Source organism: Typopeltis vanoorti, chromosome 15 (assembly GCF_054136105.1).
Source record: "Typopeltis vanoorti isolate ZY-2024b chromosome 15, IOZ_Tvanoo_1.0, whole genome shotgun sequence".
NCBI lineage: Eukaryota > Metazoa > Arthropoda > Arachnida > Uropygi > Thelyphonidae > Typopeltis > Typopeltis vanoorti.
In genome coordinates, this window is record NC_143563.1 from 23,741,753 (window position 1) to 23,760,823 (window position 19,071).

Consider the following 19,071-nt stretch of genomic DNA (forward strand, 5'->3'; position numbering starts at 1 on the left):
TTCTTTATTAGATTTCATAGAATGTTCATTTTTCTAGTTGAAAGGGAAATGTCGGAATTACATCATGGATAGCATAGCTGTTTTCTGTGGTACATGTATATGATTATAATTGAATGCAGAAATCATCAATAAATAATTATATCAATGTTGTTAAAAAATTAAAAACGAAACAATGTGCATCATTACAATTGCTGAATGCTGCATAACTTCCCTTGAAATATTTATTGCATATCCTTCATAATACTCTTCTTTAACCACCTTACCAGTGTTATGGATCAAATACGCATCCTCATACACTTCGTATCCATCATATATTAATATCAATGGTATTACAATTTTGCACTTTGCATCCGTGATAGCCTTGGTCGGTAGAGTGGTTAATGAGTTAATCTGTAATTAACTGTAAACAATAACCAGGCAAATACCTCAAAAAACAATGTTATTTAATGATCACATGAAGTAATGTTAATTACAGAACTACATTTAAAAAGGATGCTATAAACAGACCATAAAAGGCACTATATAAATACATAAAATATACCAAAAACTTCCTTGAATATTCTAAATTTCATATTCAGTAATATTCTTACATTATAAAATAACAGATGGGGGTTTATTTCATTGAATATCTTATACATTGAAGAATGGACAAAAAGCTACCAAAAACAAGCTTGGGAATACTCAATACTAAATAAATAAAACAAATGAATTAACTGAAAAAAAGGAGCCAAAAAGCTTCACTTCAGCAATGCAAAATTATTCAAATTAGGTGGATATCGAATCGAACATTATTTCAAAACCAAATAGAGAAACTACAAGAGTTTCATTCATGCCGAATATAAAAACTATAAACGTTTTGGCAGATCCAAGCATAAGCAAACCTTTCATGACAGGGGTAACTCATAGTAAAGGTGGAATAAGATCTGATCACTATCCTTAGTATTTCCCATAATGTAAAACACATCTAGCAGAGATGTATGATGTTATACATTATGGGGAATTCACTACCCAGACTGGTTGCAACCATTGTTGAGGTCTCATTAGTGGGAGCCAGAACCAGATGTAAATTCTCAAGTTGAAGTGATGCAGAAATTATACTTTACCATATGAGCCAAAAAAGTTGTCACATCACAAAAGACACCAAGAATTAATGAAAAAGAGAGCCAAAAGACTTCACTTCAGCAAATGCAACATTATTCAAATTAAGTGGATATTGAATCCAACATTAATTCAAAGCCAAGTAGAGAAACTACAAGAGCTTCATGATGAATATAGAAACTATAAGAGATTCAGTGGATCCAAGCATAAGCAAACTTTTCATGACATGGGCAACTTGTAGTAAAGATGGAGTAAGCCCTGATCACTATCTGTAGTATTTCCCATAATGTAAAACACATCACCGAGCAGACACGTATGATGATATACATTTACATTATGGGGTCACTACCCAGACCAGTTTTGACCTTTGTTGAGTGTTCAAGTACAGGTCAAACTCCAAAAATTCAGCATTGTTCCCCTCAGTAAGTTTCACCTAGCCACTGAGAACTCTCAGAACCAGTTGGCTCTACACCATGGCAGACTCACCCCACCATTGAGCAGAGTCACTCATTTGCTCAGATCTCATATGAGGGGTAACAGCAACAGTTAACTTCATGGGCCATTCATTACCTCCCCACCACACACATGCACATCTAGGACCTGGGTGAGAGCAACAGCAAAGCCTCAGTTAAAACTTCATGAGCAAAAGTTTTGCCATTCATCACCCATGCTTCCAACCAATTTTGACCTATGTTGAGGTCTCACGAGTGGAAGCCAGACCCAGATGTAAATACTCAGGTTGAAGTGATGCAGAACTCATACTTCACCATATGATTTGCCAAAAAAACATCTCATCACAAAGGAACCAAGAATTACTGAAAGAAAGAGAGCCAAAAGGCTTCACTTTGGTGATACGAAATTATTCAAATTAAGTGGATATTGAATCCAACATTATTTCAATTCTTTCAAATTAATTAATTCTTATAAAACATTTTGTGAGCATCAACAATACTCAGATGAATGCTTTGGATTTTTAAATTATTTGTACTCAGAAAGCTGTTACTAAACAGATGATTTTTTATATTTTATATGGGAGTCACTGCTTTTAACAGATAATTGTTTCAGAGGTTCTTATTGATTATAATAAAATGTATATTTAATATCACTTTAGATTATTTTAAAGCACTCAAGTACAAATGAGAAGTTCTTGGTATAAGGGGAAACTTAATAGTTCTTAGCATGAGTATGGCTTAATACTCAGATATAATAATCATAGAAACTATTGCATTATTTGAGAAAATATTTGGCTTTTGAGGAAAAATAAATGTAATTGGGATTAATTAAAATTTCAAAAATAACTTGCTGTTTAAATATAAGTGAGAAACAGAAGTTTCCTCAGTACACATTGAACTTGTTTAATTATGTGATCAAGAAAAGGTATAAAAAAGGAATAAAAGTATTGGTATTAACATACACATAATAAAACAGACTGTTTCTCCTGGGTAGGAAAAACCCATTTTAAAGCACTTCATTTTTAAATGACTTTGACCACATAACAAAACCAAAGATAATTGCAAAGCAGTATGCATTAGCATGTATTTAGCAATGAATGAGGTTTATCTTGCATATGAAGTAAACATTAAACTAAATTTAATTGTCAAAAAAGTCTTGGCATGTTTTACTCTTAAAGTTTTTCTTCCATTTTTTTCATTTTAATATGAAATGAAAGTATTCCATTGACAAATGATTAAGAAAACTTTTCACAAATTTGAGTGAAAGATTTCTTACAGTGAACTAATAAATGGCTTTCAGATAAACTCATAAGGAAAATTCATATCCACATTGTACAAAACAATTTTAGCTACAACTACAGCTAGTTAAAAACTTATTAGCAAGGAATGATTATTCAAACCAGTCATCCTCTTCTTCTACTCAACATTTCAGAGTCCTTAGTCTTAGTCACTTGCCTTTCTGTGTGTGTCTCTCTCCTAATGTTTCTTCATCAGACCTTGATTATTGACTTATACAGCTGAATTACTGCACCCATTGCATTATAGACACTCAAGTAGGGATATAATCTTTATAAGTACCGCAATGTACACTCCAGTCTTCAGCTCCCTGCTCAATTATGCCTGAAATCTGTAACCTCCTTCATCTTCTGAAGAAAAGTTTCACAAGGAACTTATCTCATCAGAATGTGAATTAACAAATGCCTTTTCAAATATCTTGAGCATGAAAATTCTTTATTGCATCTTTCACAAGAGAATGGGTTTCTTGAGTATGACGTAAGTAATGTCGTTTTAAGCTAGCTGTATGTGAAAATGGTTTGCCACAAATGTCACAAGAAAATAGTTTCTGCTGAGTGTGAACTGAGTAATGTCTTTTAAAGCTACTTGCATGTGAAAATGCTTTGCCACAAATTTCACAAGAAAATAGTTTCTGCTGAGTGTGAACTAAATAATGTCGTTTTAAGCTATCTGTATATGGAAATGCTTTGCCACAAATTTCACAAGAAAATGGTTTCTGCTCAGTGTGAACTAAGTAATGTCGTTTTAAGCTACCTGTATGTGAAAATGCTTTGCCACAAATTTCACAAGAAAACAGTTTCTGTTGAGAGTGAACTAGGGAATGTGATTTCAAGTCAGATAGTGTGGAAAACACTTTGCCACAAGTTTCACAACAGAATGGTTTCTGCTGAGAGTGAACAAGGAAATGTGATTTCAAGTCTGATAGTCTGGAAAACACTTTGCCACAACTTTCACAACAGAATGGTTTCATCCCAGTGTGAAGTAACGAATGACTTTTTAAATGAGATTGCATGGAAAAAGCTTTGCTACAAATATCACAAGAGAATGATTTCTTCCCAGTGTGAACTAGTGAATGATTTTTTAAAAGATATCGCATACAAAAAGTTTTGCCACAAGTTTCACATGAAAACGGTTTCTCCGGAGCATGAACTAAGAAATGGATTTTCAAACTGCTTGATCGTGAAAATGCTTTGCCACAGATATTGCAAGAAAATGGTTTCTCATGGGAGTGAACTAAGAAATGGATTTTCAAAGAGCTTGATCGTGAAAATGCTTTGCCACAGATATTGCAAGGAAATGATTTCTCCTGAGTGTGAACGATTGAATGTTTTTTTAAATAAGTTTGCATAGAAAATGCCTTGCTACAAATTTCACAAGAGAATGGCTTCTTTCCAGTGTGAACTAGTGAATGTCTTTTCAAGTCAAATCTTGTGGAAAATGCTTTGCTACAAGTTTCACAAGCAAATGGTTTCTTTCTAGTGTGAGTTAGTGAGTGTTTCTTCAAATCAGATTGTCTGGAAAATGCTTTGTCACAAGTTTCACAAGAGAATAGTTTCTCATGAGTGTGAACTAAGAAATGCATTTTCAAATTTCTTGATTGTGAAAATGCTTTCCCACAGGTAGTGCAAGAAAATGGTTTCTCCTGACTGTGAACTAGTGAATGTGTTTTCAATTCAGATGCTGTGAAAAAGGCTTTCCTACAAGTTTCACAAGAGAATTTCTTTCTAGTGTGAACTAGTGAATGTCTTTTCAAGGCATATCTTACAGAAAATGCTTTGCCACAAGTTTCACAAGAGAATGGCTTCTTCCCAGTGTGAACTAGTGAATGTCTTTTCAAGGCATAATTTACAGAAAATGCTTTGCCACAAGTTTCACAAGAGAATGGTTTCTTTCCATTATGAGATATGGAATGAGTTTTTAAATGAAATTCCATGGAAAACACTTTGCTACAAGCTTCAGAAGAAATTTGTTTCATATTAATACTCAGTAAGAAATTACTTTTCAGTTATTTGAATTTTGAAAATGTCTTGCATCATTTCAATAGATAATGATTTTATGTGAGTATGTTTCATCTTATCAAAAATTTCATAACACTCTGGTTATTATTTTGCATTAACTAATGAATATTGTTTCAAATTACATTTTCTTGAAAACCCTTGTCAGAAATTTCAAAATAAAATAGTTATCAGATATTTTCACAAAGCCTCTCAGAAATTTCACAATGAGCATCTTGAAGCATGTTTCACAATGAAATATTTCAAATGAGTTGGATCTAATAAATAATTTTCAGTTGCTTGATGGTAAAAAGTGCCTTGCCACAAGTAAAAAAGGGAATGGATTCTACTGAGTGTAAACTAATAAATGTCATTTTGAACCTCTACTTTTGTAATTGTCTTATGACACATTTCACATGAAAAAATTACTGCTTGCTAACAGATACATTTGGAAATTACTTAATGATGAAAATACAATTGTTTGTATCTTTATTCTATTGAACTTTGTAATTTGCAATTTTTTACTAGTTATGACAGGTTTTTCTAACTAGTGTTTGTTCTTTTCTGACTACGAGGCCTCACTATTACATTCCAACATTATTTAGCTCTTTGGGTACTGGGAACTAATTCTCTGCTAGCTGTACTGGTCCTGATTTATCAACAGTCGATGTTTTGCATCTTTAGTCAAATTATTTGCAGTTTATTTTTTCCTAAAAAATAATTAATGCATATTATAATAAACATCTATAATATACCAAACTTATCAATAGAAAAATAATCTAGTCTTGAAATTATTATTTTTTGTCAAAGTTTAAAGATACAATAGGTTGTGTGAATCAAAACTCACAAGGTAATCCTTTATTGATACTACAATTACAGTAATTTTTGAAATTATAATTTTTTATAAAATATTTAAATACACTTAATTTTCTTTCACATGGAGCATTCGAATAAGGCATTGTCAGATTTTAGACAGAATTATTTGGGTGGAATTTTGTTACATTTTTTCATGTTTTCATTTAATATAGTATTTAATATTAATTTTTCAAATATTTCTTGATTGGAAAGCAATTTCAAACAGTGCCATCCCTACAGGTTAGGGCACCCTGATGCAATTTTAAGTACAGTGCTCCTTTCTTACTTTTTAAATGTACTTAAAATTTAAGGATTATAAAATCAAAACATATTTTTATGTAAAATTGTGTACTTTGAAAAATATATATATTAACTCCCAACTCGCCGGGACATCTACATATCCAGCAAAATCCGGATATGATGCATACTACTGTTGAAAGAACATGGATAAGAAGAGCTATTTGGCCATCGTGTCCATTAGATGGTGCGATGATCCTTCACACTGAAGAGACCACTTAAACATATTATCTCATGATCACAGCTGCAGCTCAGTTGCCTATAAGAAGAAATGCAATTCCTTGTTCTATACTGGTAAGTGGACTTAGTTATATTCGAGAGACTAAAAATATAGAAATTATTTTTATTTTTGTTTTCTCATTTTATTGTACAATTTTTAATGCCGGAACAAAATAAGAGATCCTTGCCTACCTTCTTTGCTTAAATATTGCATTACTTTGGAGAACCAATATCCCTTTTAATTTTTTGCACTAATTTTTTCAATCGCTTAGTTGACAATATATTATATTTCTTCTCTAAGAACTTAATTCAAGATAATTACTTGAAAATATTTTGAAAAAGAAAATAACGTACTGTCGACATTCCAGAGTATATTATTTCTGTTTAAAATCAAATTTCATGGAATACTTCACAGACTGCCTGCAGAATGCACTTTGCTTTATAGATTAAAAAAAAAATAATAATAATGACAAAATGGGAAGTGTACATAGTGTGGAAAGTATGAAATACGAAATTAGAAGAAAGTACATATTTATAATTCAGTTACTATGACAGGTAGTGGTCTGTGCAGTTAGTCCAGTGGCTGTACGCTTAACAACCATATGCCTGGGGAAGGAGTGTCCTAGGTTCGAATCCTGTCAGAGATGTGAGGAGCTGAAGGATCTGCCTCAGCCATAGCCAAGTTCTTGGGCATGGACAGTAGGGTTTTCCATCCTGCGAAGCAGACAAACCGGCCTTGAGAACTCAACACTACGGACATAGGATACACCGACACCGGGGCATACAGCTGACCACCTTATCCTGTGAACAGCTTGAGGCCTGATGATTAATAAACCCTCTACAGGTAAAAAAGGGTGAAAAGAATATGATGACTGGTAGTGGCAGCTAGAGGGGGGAAGAATAGTTCAAAACGAAATTTTCATCAATTCCTTATAGAACATGTCTCAGATAATTTCATCATATATATATATACAGGGTGTTCGGGATAAATTTGACATATTTATAATTAATTATATTTTTCCGTAAGTTACATGTATTAACACACACTTCTCTTCATTTAAAAGTTTGGACCCTTCTTCATTCATATACAAGATGTCAGAAAGGATGGATAGCTGGAACCCACCTGAATCATGGAAGAGAATAACTTGTATCATGATGATTCGTGCCCGCCATCAAAATAAGGATATTACGACTGCTGCCCAATGCTCCCTGAATACAGTAAAAACAATCAGGCATGAACTAGAGACTTGCAATGGTGACTACGAGGATGTAGCAAGAAGAAAGATCCCTAGCAGACGATCTGATTGCGTTCGTACAGCAGAATTCCTCGCAAATCTGCAGGAACAGGTGTTGAAGAACCCTGGCATTGGAATTCGGGCTTTGTTCGTGGAGTTGCTAACTGTAGTCAAGCCCTGGATAACAAGGGTAGCCAATGGTAGGCCGTATGTATGGCAGCAGGATTCGGCCCCTTGCCACACCTCTGGGAAAAGTCAAAAATGGTTGTCTGAAAATTTCTACGACTTCACCAGTCCAAATGTTTGGCCTCCAAACTCCCCAGACCTTAACCCCATGGATTATTTTGTATGGGGCGCAGTTGAAAAAGACACCAATCGCACTTCCAGTAATACAAAAGCCCAGTTAATGGATAAAATTAAAACAGTTTTTGCGGCCCTTCCCAGGGAGACTGTAGCATCAGCTTGTTCGAGGTTCCGAAGCAGAATTGAAGCTGTGATCGATGCTAATGGTGGTTATTTTGAGTAAATCTTGTTGATAGTATTGTAATTAACTCTGCCTGTAATGTTTTTTTGTCAATTCATTAAATTTAATAGATACAAAGAAGATTTTCTTTTTCCTTACGAAACTGTCAAATTTATCCCGAACACCCTGTATATATGCCCCTTCCACTCAAATGTTATTTAGCAATGGTAAAGGAACAGCATCATCATTATTATTGAAATGAGCACTAAAAATAATAATAATCTTATCTTTCTTTCCCTCTTTTATCTTGCGGTGTCGAGGGTTAGTTAATCATCGGACCTCAAACTTTTCACAGGGTAAGGTGGTCAGCTATGCCCCGGTGTATCCTATGTCCGTAGTGTTGAGTTCTCAAGGCCGGTTTGCAGGATGAAAACCCCCAGCTAAACTTGGCTATGGTGAGGAAGATCCTTCAACTCCTCAAGTCACCGACAGGTGATCGAACCTAGGACACTCCTTCCTCAGGCATATGGTTGAGAAGTGCAAAGCCACTCGGCTAACCGCGCGGACAATAATAATAATTTTCGTTTTTAAACTGCGAGTTCATTTGAAATACAACTGAATAAGATTTTGTGACATTTTAAAATTAGCCTTGAAATAAGACTGTAATGGAATTTTACATGTTCATAAAAGCAGAAAGAGTTCTCAAACAGCAGTAGTATATTTAAATGTGTAAGCATAACAATGTGACATGCATATTTCCATACATTTTAATAATGCAAGGTAAAACAAAAAAAAGTAATGTTTAAACCTTATTTACTGCAGCAAATTTTGCTTCCATAGCATTTTTCTTCGGAATATTTTAAAAAATTGTTTAACACAAACGCGGAAATTAGAACGAAAATAATTTCCATAATATTTTCTGTAACACATATTCCAAAATGAATGTGTGAGTTTACAGACACACACGTATTTATATTTGAAACCAAAATGTTGACTTGCAATTTCCTAATGGAAAAAACTATAGGAAACACAGGTTCACTCTTCTAAGTAAGATATCATAAACGTCACAAATCCGCTACAGTTAGTCACTCTCATTATTTCCGATGTTCGGTTGACAAAAATAGCAATAAAATAATCAGGTACACTTTCCTTTCAAAAAACAAAGTATAAAGTATATTATTATTCTGAAATCTCCACTCGATGAAAAAGAAAATACGACGTATTTATTATTATCATCATCATCATCTGGCATTCTCTTTTAGTGCAAACAAAAAAGCACTGCATAATTGGAAAAGACATTTACAGCATGTTTAGATATGTGGTAAAGTAGTTATACTTTGAAATAGATACACTTTCAGTACAATTTTACATTAAAATATGATTATGTTCCTCAAGTGATTTACGTTTGTAACTGTCTTTTTGAACGATTTGAAAATACATTATTTTAAACATCAGCAGGAATGAACAAGCGAGTCCCCTCCCCCCACCCCAGATGAACTCTTATACACCTATTTTTTTTTATTAATGAAAATATTTCTTTCTTAAATAACTGAATCAAAAATTTATAAGTTCTCGATCATAAAAGTGAAATTGTGATTATTATAAATTAAGAAATTATTTTGACAAATATTTTTTCAGATTCTAAAAGAAATCTATGTTACTAATTACGATATAATTGAAAACAAAACAAGACAACGCTGATGTATTATACACTACTACTTGAAGCTCTGCACTGCGATGCAAACGAAGTGGTCTTTCTTTCTCAATAGCTTCGAGAGAGTAATCGAAGCCTTTTCCTACAGCGAGTTATTGTCTAGTATTTCTAAAACAAAAGTTAGCACTACTGAACTTTCTTTTTTGTAACATACATGTAAATGTTTTTTTATACTGTGAAAACATAGAACATAATTTCTAAAACGTAGTATAATATCAATTGATAGTTGATCAAATGATTGTAGTTTGCAAAGAAATAGTCCAGCATTAAAAGTATCCGCTTCGGCAAAATGCAACACTATTATTTGTTTATTAGTTTAGTTGTTTAATCGAACTGTAAAATGAAGTAATAAATATTGAATACTGTCTGAAGAAACTTTCAAACCAGTAGAAAATTAGATAGAGTAGTTATTTAAAAACAGTTCTAGGAGTTCCATGCTAAAATAAAAAGTCCTCCCGCAATGAGTCTTCGGACTCCTTGGAGGGGTATCACGAATAATAATAATAATAAAAAGTCTATTGAACAAAACATTCGGTAAGACATAAAAAATAAATACTTAAATATATTCATAATTTTTCTTTCGACTTGTGAAGCCTTAGGTTAAAATTTGAATCTTCTTACCTCAACGTGAATTAACTACATATTCGTTGTTTGTTTAGTAACTAACAGTTTGATGATTTAACAAACTTAAAGTTTAAGCCAGTTACACGTGCAGACTCACTTCCTAACTGACAAATGAGTGCTACCATGTAAAAAAAGAATGTCGGTAGTATACGGGCGCCCTCTGTACCACCCGGACGAACGCCCGGCTTGTTTAGTGCTTCCGCCTGTTCATAGCGAAAAACAACTTACAGTATTTGCTAAATGTTATTAAAAATCGCAGTATTTATTACAATATATTTAGCGCATATCCGCATTTAACATACGGTAATATTAAAATGTGTTTTTATTTTATTTTTTTGTACTCACTTCAGCGCCCATTGAAGAAGGTGCACCGATGGGAGGCATAGCCAGCTAACCCCCCCCCTATACCATTTTCCAAAAAGAAAATAATCTAGCTCTTCGATATTGATTCGATAAAAACACAGCAACAGAAATGTGTTAATGTGTTTCTTGGAGAGATAGATTGCAAAACCTATCAAGTTCATTGGGGAGAGTGACCAGCAGCCTACCGATTTCCTATAAATGTTTAAGGATAGGAGTAAATATACATTTTCATTTTTTATTTATTTAACTTACCACTTAATCGAAATATACAATTAATGCTTTTATTACTGTAATGAAAATCAGCATTTCTGTTTATTTAATTTTTTATTTTTTTTTGTAAATCGCCTTTTAATTTAATTGATTTAATTATTCTAAATTCAGAGTTGGAAAAATCTCTTCTCCTGAGCACCAGTTCTGGTTACGGACACCACCTTTGGGACTTTTTACCTATTTTATTATATTTGATGCCATTTTACATAGTTTTTGCTAAAAAAATGGCCTGATAAGAAATGAGACTTCAATAAAGCTAGCAAAGATTTAAAAACACTACATTTCATCAACATTTGTCTAACTTGAACAGTATCATTAGATGAATATAGACAGAACAATAAACCTTAATGGTTTTCATGCATTGTTTCAAAACACTTCTATTTTTATATCAGTATCAGGAAGGGAGGACGTTTTAATTAAAACTTAATACAGATTTCACTTATGTAATTTTTGTTAGCATATAATTTTCGCCCTACCACCTTGGCTAACCAGACATTCCTGCCTGCTTCGCTGAGTGGTTAGCATATCCACTCTACAGCCAAAAGACTGTGGTATGAATCCTACCTAGGACATGGAGGTTTTTGATTTTCATTCACCTTCACACATTCATTGATAGAAATACACACTGCTTGGAAAGAAGTCAACAGAGACCATAATGTGAGGAATGAAGAGACATGGGATCCACCACAATAAGATGTAGGACTTCCTTTCACTGCTGTGACTGCAGCGATCAGATGGGGCATACTTTCTACAAGTGTATGAAAGCAATCAATGGAATTTTGGACCACTCTTGCTTTCGACATGTAATGAAGACCTGGACTGTTGTGGGATGAACATCGTTTCACCTCAACCAATGCTCCAGTTCATTTCACAGATGTTCAATATGGATGACATTGGATTACATGGAGGCTAATCAAATGTGGTGATTCTCATGGTCAGAAAAAATGCACTGACAGCAGCCTTATGACACTTTGCATTGTCTTGTTGAAAGAGAAATGCCACAAAGTGGGAAGCATTACATTGTCCTTGTTCTCTGGAGTAAGATTAAATTTCTACTAGATAAGATTCCCTATGGAATGTCTTTATAAGAAATGTTGTGAAATATCACTTTTATTGCTCAAACTTAAATACATCTGATGGCCTCTATTTTTTCTCCTTTACGGGAGATAGTACCTCATCAATATGCTAACCTTTCTTAAATTGTTTATTCGGTTATTTCTTTATTATGAATAAGAATTTTTTTATCTGTATTGTTGCTTTAGTAATTCTGTTGTGGTACTTTCTAGAATTTTTCTGTTAATTGTATATTATGCTGTGCCATTTCTATAGTAAAGATGCTTTTGACATATAGGCTATAATTTTATCATTAAAAATTAATTATTTAACATGGGTCTTTGTATTATTCTTGTGTTTGTATTATTCTAGTTTTAAAACTATGAATAGATGACCAAGGCTGCTGTTAGAAGTTTAATGACGTTAAAGAGCACTGCAAAAGGATTAAAAATAATATTTATTTCTTACAATATTGGCAGGGAGTACAATACGAGACTTGCAGTGCATTGGCTTTTAATACTTGAAACCAGTGGTAATCCAAGAAGGCATAGTAGCCAAACATAATGGGAGTAGACCGTGTGTTGATAAAAAAAGAAAAGGATGGAAAAAAGACACAGAGGATGATTAAATTATAGTGGAATTAATGTGTGATGGCTTTAGAATACCAAAATGCAAGATCTGGCATGTGACATATCAGTTCAGCATGTAATGCAATCATATATTACCCTATACACCACTTCAGGATATATATTGGTAAATAATGATATGTTGTCGTATACTAATTCTATGATCAAATATAATCTGATATTTATTTTTTTTTTATCATTGTTTTATGATCTATGTTTTCATACCTCAGCTTTTTTTTTATCTCCTTAATTTATTTTATGCATCATGAGAATGAATAACTATATGACATTCCACTTTTTGTAAAATAATAAAAGATTATCTGATAGTCCATTCTGAAATACATTTTTCTATTCAGATCCTCATGGGATGTTATCGAATTTCTCAGTTTCGTGAAGCTTACTCTTCAGTGTCCTAGAATACCAATTCCACGTCTACTGAAAGTGCATCATCTTGAAAAACAAGGAAACAAGAACGATCTTTCTCAAGGCTGAAAAAGATCTGAAGTGGTATGCCTATAATGAAGGGTACAGTAGTAGCAATAATAGCAGCAAAATTTGTTTTGAAATTCAAGAGAAGTTAATTTTATAGGTTATTATTAATGATAAGTGAAATTCGATTTCACAGTGAGAATTAGTGAAATTTTAAGATTAGCGATTAATTATCCAGAATAACAGAGGTTACAAGCAACAGTAATGGTTCTGTCTCTTAAAAATCAGTAATTCAAATATGAGTTGTATTTATGTAATGTGACATATATGATATTATTGTCCCATAAAACGTTTACAATCAAAAAATAATTGTAATCACATATTCCGTCTCCTTCCAGTTATTGTGTTTCCAGATTAACCATATTCATTTAATAATATCATGTTTCTGCAGGTCTCAAACTGAGAGCATTGTTAACTGTCTTTACTAACAATATCCTACGTCTCTTACAAGATTGGTAATATTTAAACAGTGAGAAAGTAATAATTTTCGAATATTTATATGGATTGGAAAAATTAGAAGAGGGAGATATCACTGTGTATGGGAGCTAGTGAAGAAATACTTGTCATCTGCAATAATAAGTTACATACCTCAAGTGAAGAATGATATAACACAAAGTGCATGATAAAGAAATCAGAAGTGACTGAAGTAAGAAGGAATACAAAAAGAAACTAGCAATGCAACCCAAAGAAAATCCTAAGAAATTCTTTAGACAAGCAGTCTATTTCTGAATCATTATCATTTTATAAATATTTTGATGTATTTGATTATTATCACTTGAGATGGAAGAAATCCATTTATAGACCTGGATGTTGACTGCACAGCTTACAAAATATTCAAAATGAAGTATTTATTTTTTGTTATCATAAGAAACATATATATATATATATATATATTATTTTCTTATATATTAATGACACTTTAATATTTGACAGGGTGCATAAGGGTCAAAGCTATATAACTGAGAGAAGACCTCCACATAGCCTTTAAAGGAATGTGGAGAACTGACCAGGGCTTCTGATCTAATGTCCAATCCTTCCTTCTCGTAGCACACTCTGTTTGTTTGTTTGTTGTTTGTCTTTTGTTTTTCTTAAGAATTGTGTCAGCACATCATCATAAAATGAAGTATTTTTTCTTCAGTTCCATCATCAATGTCTTTTCAATAGTGATTAATTTTAGGCCGAAGAGTATTTCCTGTTTTTTTTTTTTGTTGTTGTTGTTCTGTATAACACGTATGTATTCTCTTCATAGCCAAAAGAGCAAAGCAAGAATTTTAATAGACTTCCTATTGAAATTCTTCGTGTCTAAGGGTACGGCGCAGGTCAATGAGGTCAGCTGTAGTATGATGAAACATGAAGATTTTCATTAATATTCTGTTGTGTATATTATACAATTTGCCAAGGATAGTTTTGCATGCTCCCCTAAGCTATAAATTCCACACGAATTCTTTAGTATCCCAGTGCACAATACAGTCTCTAAAAAGGTATGAAATACTATGCATTTAATATTACGCCTTCTATACAATGTGCACCTTAAATGGTTGTGAAGCTTGAATATTGGATTTCATTTTAGATTATGATATACATCATGGGAGTCCTCGGAAAATTTTCCAGGGGGGGGGGGGGCAAAGCAAACTTTTCTAGGGGGGGGGATCTTGGAGACAAATAATTACATCAATAAATTTTTATTTAATTTTTGAGTTTTTTTTTTTTCACAAGTAGATCCCGGGATGGAGGGAAAGGTCCCCATTTGCCTCCTCTCCAGACGCCCATGATCTACATGTATAACCAGATAGTGGTAGCCGTAGGCTCATTTAGGAGATTCACAAATGCAGTTACTTCTGGGGTCGAAGGAAGTGGTATATTTAATTGACAGAACTTCTACTTTTCAGTTTAAATAGGATAAATTCAGTTTTTTGAATGCTCATTTTCATTTATTTTAACTGGACCATGTATGCAGACTTAATAAATCAGATTCCTGGTTAAGTTTTAAGGTTGGCATGACCCTTGATGAGAAAACTATTGCCATATTATCAGTATGTTATCAAAACAAGCCTTAAAGTACAAGCCATCAGGAAAAAGAAAACCAGGACGTCCTCTTAAACGATGACTTCCAAGGCCGGAACAGGCCATGCTAGGCCTAAATCCTTGATGTGCATAATGATGATGATATTATCAGCATAGCTGATTAGGTTTCCTTTCAATTCCATTTCACAGAGGTCGTTTATGTAGATATAGAAATAATAAAGAAAGTCTCAACGCTCCTTACTTTTTATCTAGAACTGAGGAACGCCCGTTTTAATGATTGGTATTTGTTCCAGTTCCTTTTCTTTGAACTGCTTGCCATCAGTTTTCTAAATTCGTTTGAAACCGTAGGTAGTGAAAATATTCATAAAGAAACTATTATAATACAGCTATATTGCCTGCTTCAGTTTAGGAGTGCCCCTGTTTAAATGTCATTGGCTATTTACTCATGGGTTCTTAGGGCATTATGAGTGTAGATGTACTAAAAAGTATATGTAGCTTAAGGAATAGAAATTGCACATACCTTTTTCTGGGTGTTGTGGCTTTTCCTCTGTCTGCGATGTCGAGAACTGCAGAGTGTGTGTGTGGTGGGGGGGGGGTAGGCAGTTTGGTAGAATAAGTTAGAAAAAACCTGGGTTTTTTTCGTAATATATAGAAACATATACTTTTATATAGGGTGGGGAAAAAGTGAAAGGGTTAATTTTTTAAAATAAGGAGGGGGAAGGGGAAAGGTGGTTGACGGGGTGTGGACCGTTTCGACTATTCGTGGTCATCATCGGAACATATTGGGAAAGTCACTTTCCCAATATGTTCCGATGATGACCACGAATAGTCGAAACGGTCCACACCCTGTCAACCACCTTTCCCCTTCCCTTTCCCAATATGTTCCGATGATGACCACGAATAGTCAAAACGGTCCACACCCCGTCAACCACCTTTCCCCTTCCCCCTCCTTATTTTAAAAAATTAACCCTTTCACTTTTTCCCCACCCTATATAAAAGTATATGTTTCTATATATTACGAAAAAAACCCGGGTTTTTTCTAACTTATTCTACCAAACTGCCTACCCCCCCCCACACCACACACACACTCTGCAGTTCTCGACATCGCAGACAGAGGAAAAGCCACAACACCCAGAAAAAGGTATGTGCAATTTCTATTCCTTAAGTTACATATACTTTTTAGTACATCTACACTCATAATGCCCTAAGAACCCATGAGTAAATAGCCAATGACATTTAAACAGGGGCACTCCTAAACTGAAGCAGGCAATATAGCTGTATTATAATAGTTTATAATGAGGAGTAACATGGGAGTTTTCCCAGAAATAATATTCATAAAGAAAATTTCTTTCCAACTAATTTGATTTAAGTAATCTAATCAGAAATGATCGGTTTATTTTCAAGAAACAAAAACTGTGATAGAGATAAATGATTCGAACACATACATTCAGCTTACGTTATATTTAATAAAAACAACTTTGAAATTGGTCATGGCGACACGTGTGCCTTTTATGACCTTACAAGTAAACAGCATAACACAACAATATAATATTATGGTATCGGAATTGGAATAAGCCTTTTATCCCACGCTTGGAGGTCTATAAAATCAAAGGGCAGAGAACATCATTTATTTCCTTCAAGGACGGTTGCAGCTCAGAAACGAATTAGAAGCATGTGTGTGTGGGTTCAAGATATCCACATGGTTAATGCGAGGCGAACCACGAGAGATTGAAGTCAAGTAAATCCAGTGAGAAAAACGAATCTTTACATAATATATATTATTAATCTCTTGGCTGAAAGTGTTAGAAGCACACATTTCAAGACATGGAATGAGTAATTCCATGTCTTGAAATGTGTGCTTCCAATATTAAGCTTTTGAAATCTAACTGTTTGATGGAATGGACCAATTTTTTTTTTTTTTTTTGTAAATAAAAGTCTGAACTTAATATAAGTGGACTGTAATTAATATTGGCACAAAAAGAATACGAATTTCAACTCAAATGTTATTGTTGAAAGGAAGGTAAGAAATAGAAAAAAGTCGATTCGGTGAAGGATATTTACATATGGAGACATTGAACTTCTGGCCAAATGACATGAAACCACGTTGTCAACTAGAAACCCCCCCCCTCCCAAAAAAAAAAAAAAATCAATTTCATAAACATCTCATCTAGAAAGTAAACTACAAAATACTCCATTCCAAACTGCAGAAACTGAGAAGAGAAAAATTCTACACTTCATGTAATGAAACTACGGAAAAGAAATTCCGCATCGTACTTTTATCAGGGCGTTTCAACTGAAGGTGAGTTAGCCTGTCTCATAAGAGGGAGGAAGGTTTTTTTCTCCCTGAAACTTTGTCCTGCCAAAAAAACCGAATAGCAAAACACATGCAGTGATTTTAGGCCAGTTGCTTCGGCCTTAATTCAAACCAACTCAACCCAGTCCCATTTTCCTTCAGCGCTGTCCTTTCTAGCTGTGATCCGCCAACCATTGGCATCCTTCAGAAGTTCGAATGTGACATCCGACCGCTGCTCATCTAAATATAACAGATGAGCATGCTTCTTAAAGCTTTTTATTATTATTATTATTATTCTTTATTCATCATTGCTATTTTTTATTTTCCGAGAGAACATTTTAACGGTTTTTTTTTTTAAATAACAAACTGCATCGCTCACCTTCCCAAAACTGAGAAATGTACCCATGTGTATACTCATCAGTATTCTTAGCTTAACTCTCCCCCTTATTAACTTCAACTGCTTGCCTACGAGAAACTTGAGATAAGGACATATGGCCCTTCTTGTCGTTCAGAAATAAATATAAGTGAAACACGATCGAAAATTCTTCAGGTATGATGATTATTTTTTCATGTTTTTCAATATTTTATTCTGAATTGCTATATATTTCATTATCTTCTGAGAAATCCTTTATATCAGATCAGAGGATTAATTTAAAATATTATTAACAGTATTATTATTATTAGTAGTAGTAATAATAATAATGATTAATGTTCTCCCCCTTCATCCTCAATCTAATGATTGGTGGGACAGCAATGCTACTTTACTAGGAAATAATTATAGACCACAATGGATTCTTATTGTCTTTCTTGTCCGATAGCTTTTTCACGTCTGTTTATATATGTTTACATGAAATGATTCGCCTGTTTACCAGCGGAGCAGCCCAGCCATCGCGGTATTAGACCTACTAACTTACCTCCCATTGAAGAGGACTGATACAAATTATGCGCTTCGAACATGGAAACTTTTACAAAAAAAGTTGTCGAGTCGTTCCAGTGCAGCTATATTCGGGAATTCAAAGAAAAACCCTGACCTAGCCGAATTCTCAGAAATTGCGGTACAAGAAGCTGTTTGCATGGTTCAGTTCCAAATGGATGTCTTTTATTTCAAGATTTTCGTCAAGTTTCGAAATGATATTATTAGCAACTCGGCACTTAATTATACATTTCACTCTGACTAGTGTTATTGGTAGAATGTAATTTGATATCTACAGATAAAATCGTTATCTGCAGAATTTTATTTATTCATATGGAGTTTCCTCCCCCGTCCCTACTGGGGCGAGTTGAGCCCCCCATGGGGGTTAAGTATTTATGGCTGTAGATCCGTGTGTGTTCACAGGGCCGGTTTTCCTGCTTGCGGGATGAAAAAACCCCAGATAAACTGGGGAAGGGGGGGGGGGGGGAACCCAGCTGTCCACGCCCAAGACCGACTAACTTGGCTATGGCTGAGGAAGATCCTTAAGTTCGATTCCCGTCGACGACTCACGTCGTCGACGGGAATCGAACCTAGAACACTCCTTCCCCAGGCATATGGTTGCAAAGCGCAAAGCCACTAGGCTAACCGCGCAGACATCTGCAATGAAGTAGTATGTACACTTACATGAAATGTTCTGAAATGGCACAAAATAAGTATTACATAACAACGACCACTTGCATATGTTGTCTGTATCTTGAGTAATGTTAGATATTGTTACCGGACACTTTTAAA

At 34.1% G+C, this 19,071-nt stretch overlaps 1 protein-coding gene across 3 annotated transcripts in view; it reads right to left on the reverse strand.

Annotated features, from left to right (window-relative positions):
• Positions 1 to 426: 426 nt before the first annotated feature.
• LOC150098504 (uncharacterized) overlaps positions 427 to 19,071 on the reverse strand; it is a 31,023-nt gene continuing 12,378 nt past the window's right edge. For 2 of the 3 annotated variants that reach the window (XM_090404961.1, XM_090404959.1), the window contains exon 3: positions 427 to 5,550. In XM_090404961.1, coding sequence (XP_090261087.1) covers positions 3,256 to 4,821 — 1,566 coding nt within the window. In that variant the 5' untranslated portion in view covers positions 4,822 to 5,550 and the 3' untranslated portion in view covers positions 427 to 3,255. Of the gene's footprint in view, positions 5,551 to 10,244; positions 10,359 to 19,071 lie in introns of those variants that run through there. The other variant, XM_090404960.1, reaches the window with a different exon arrangement.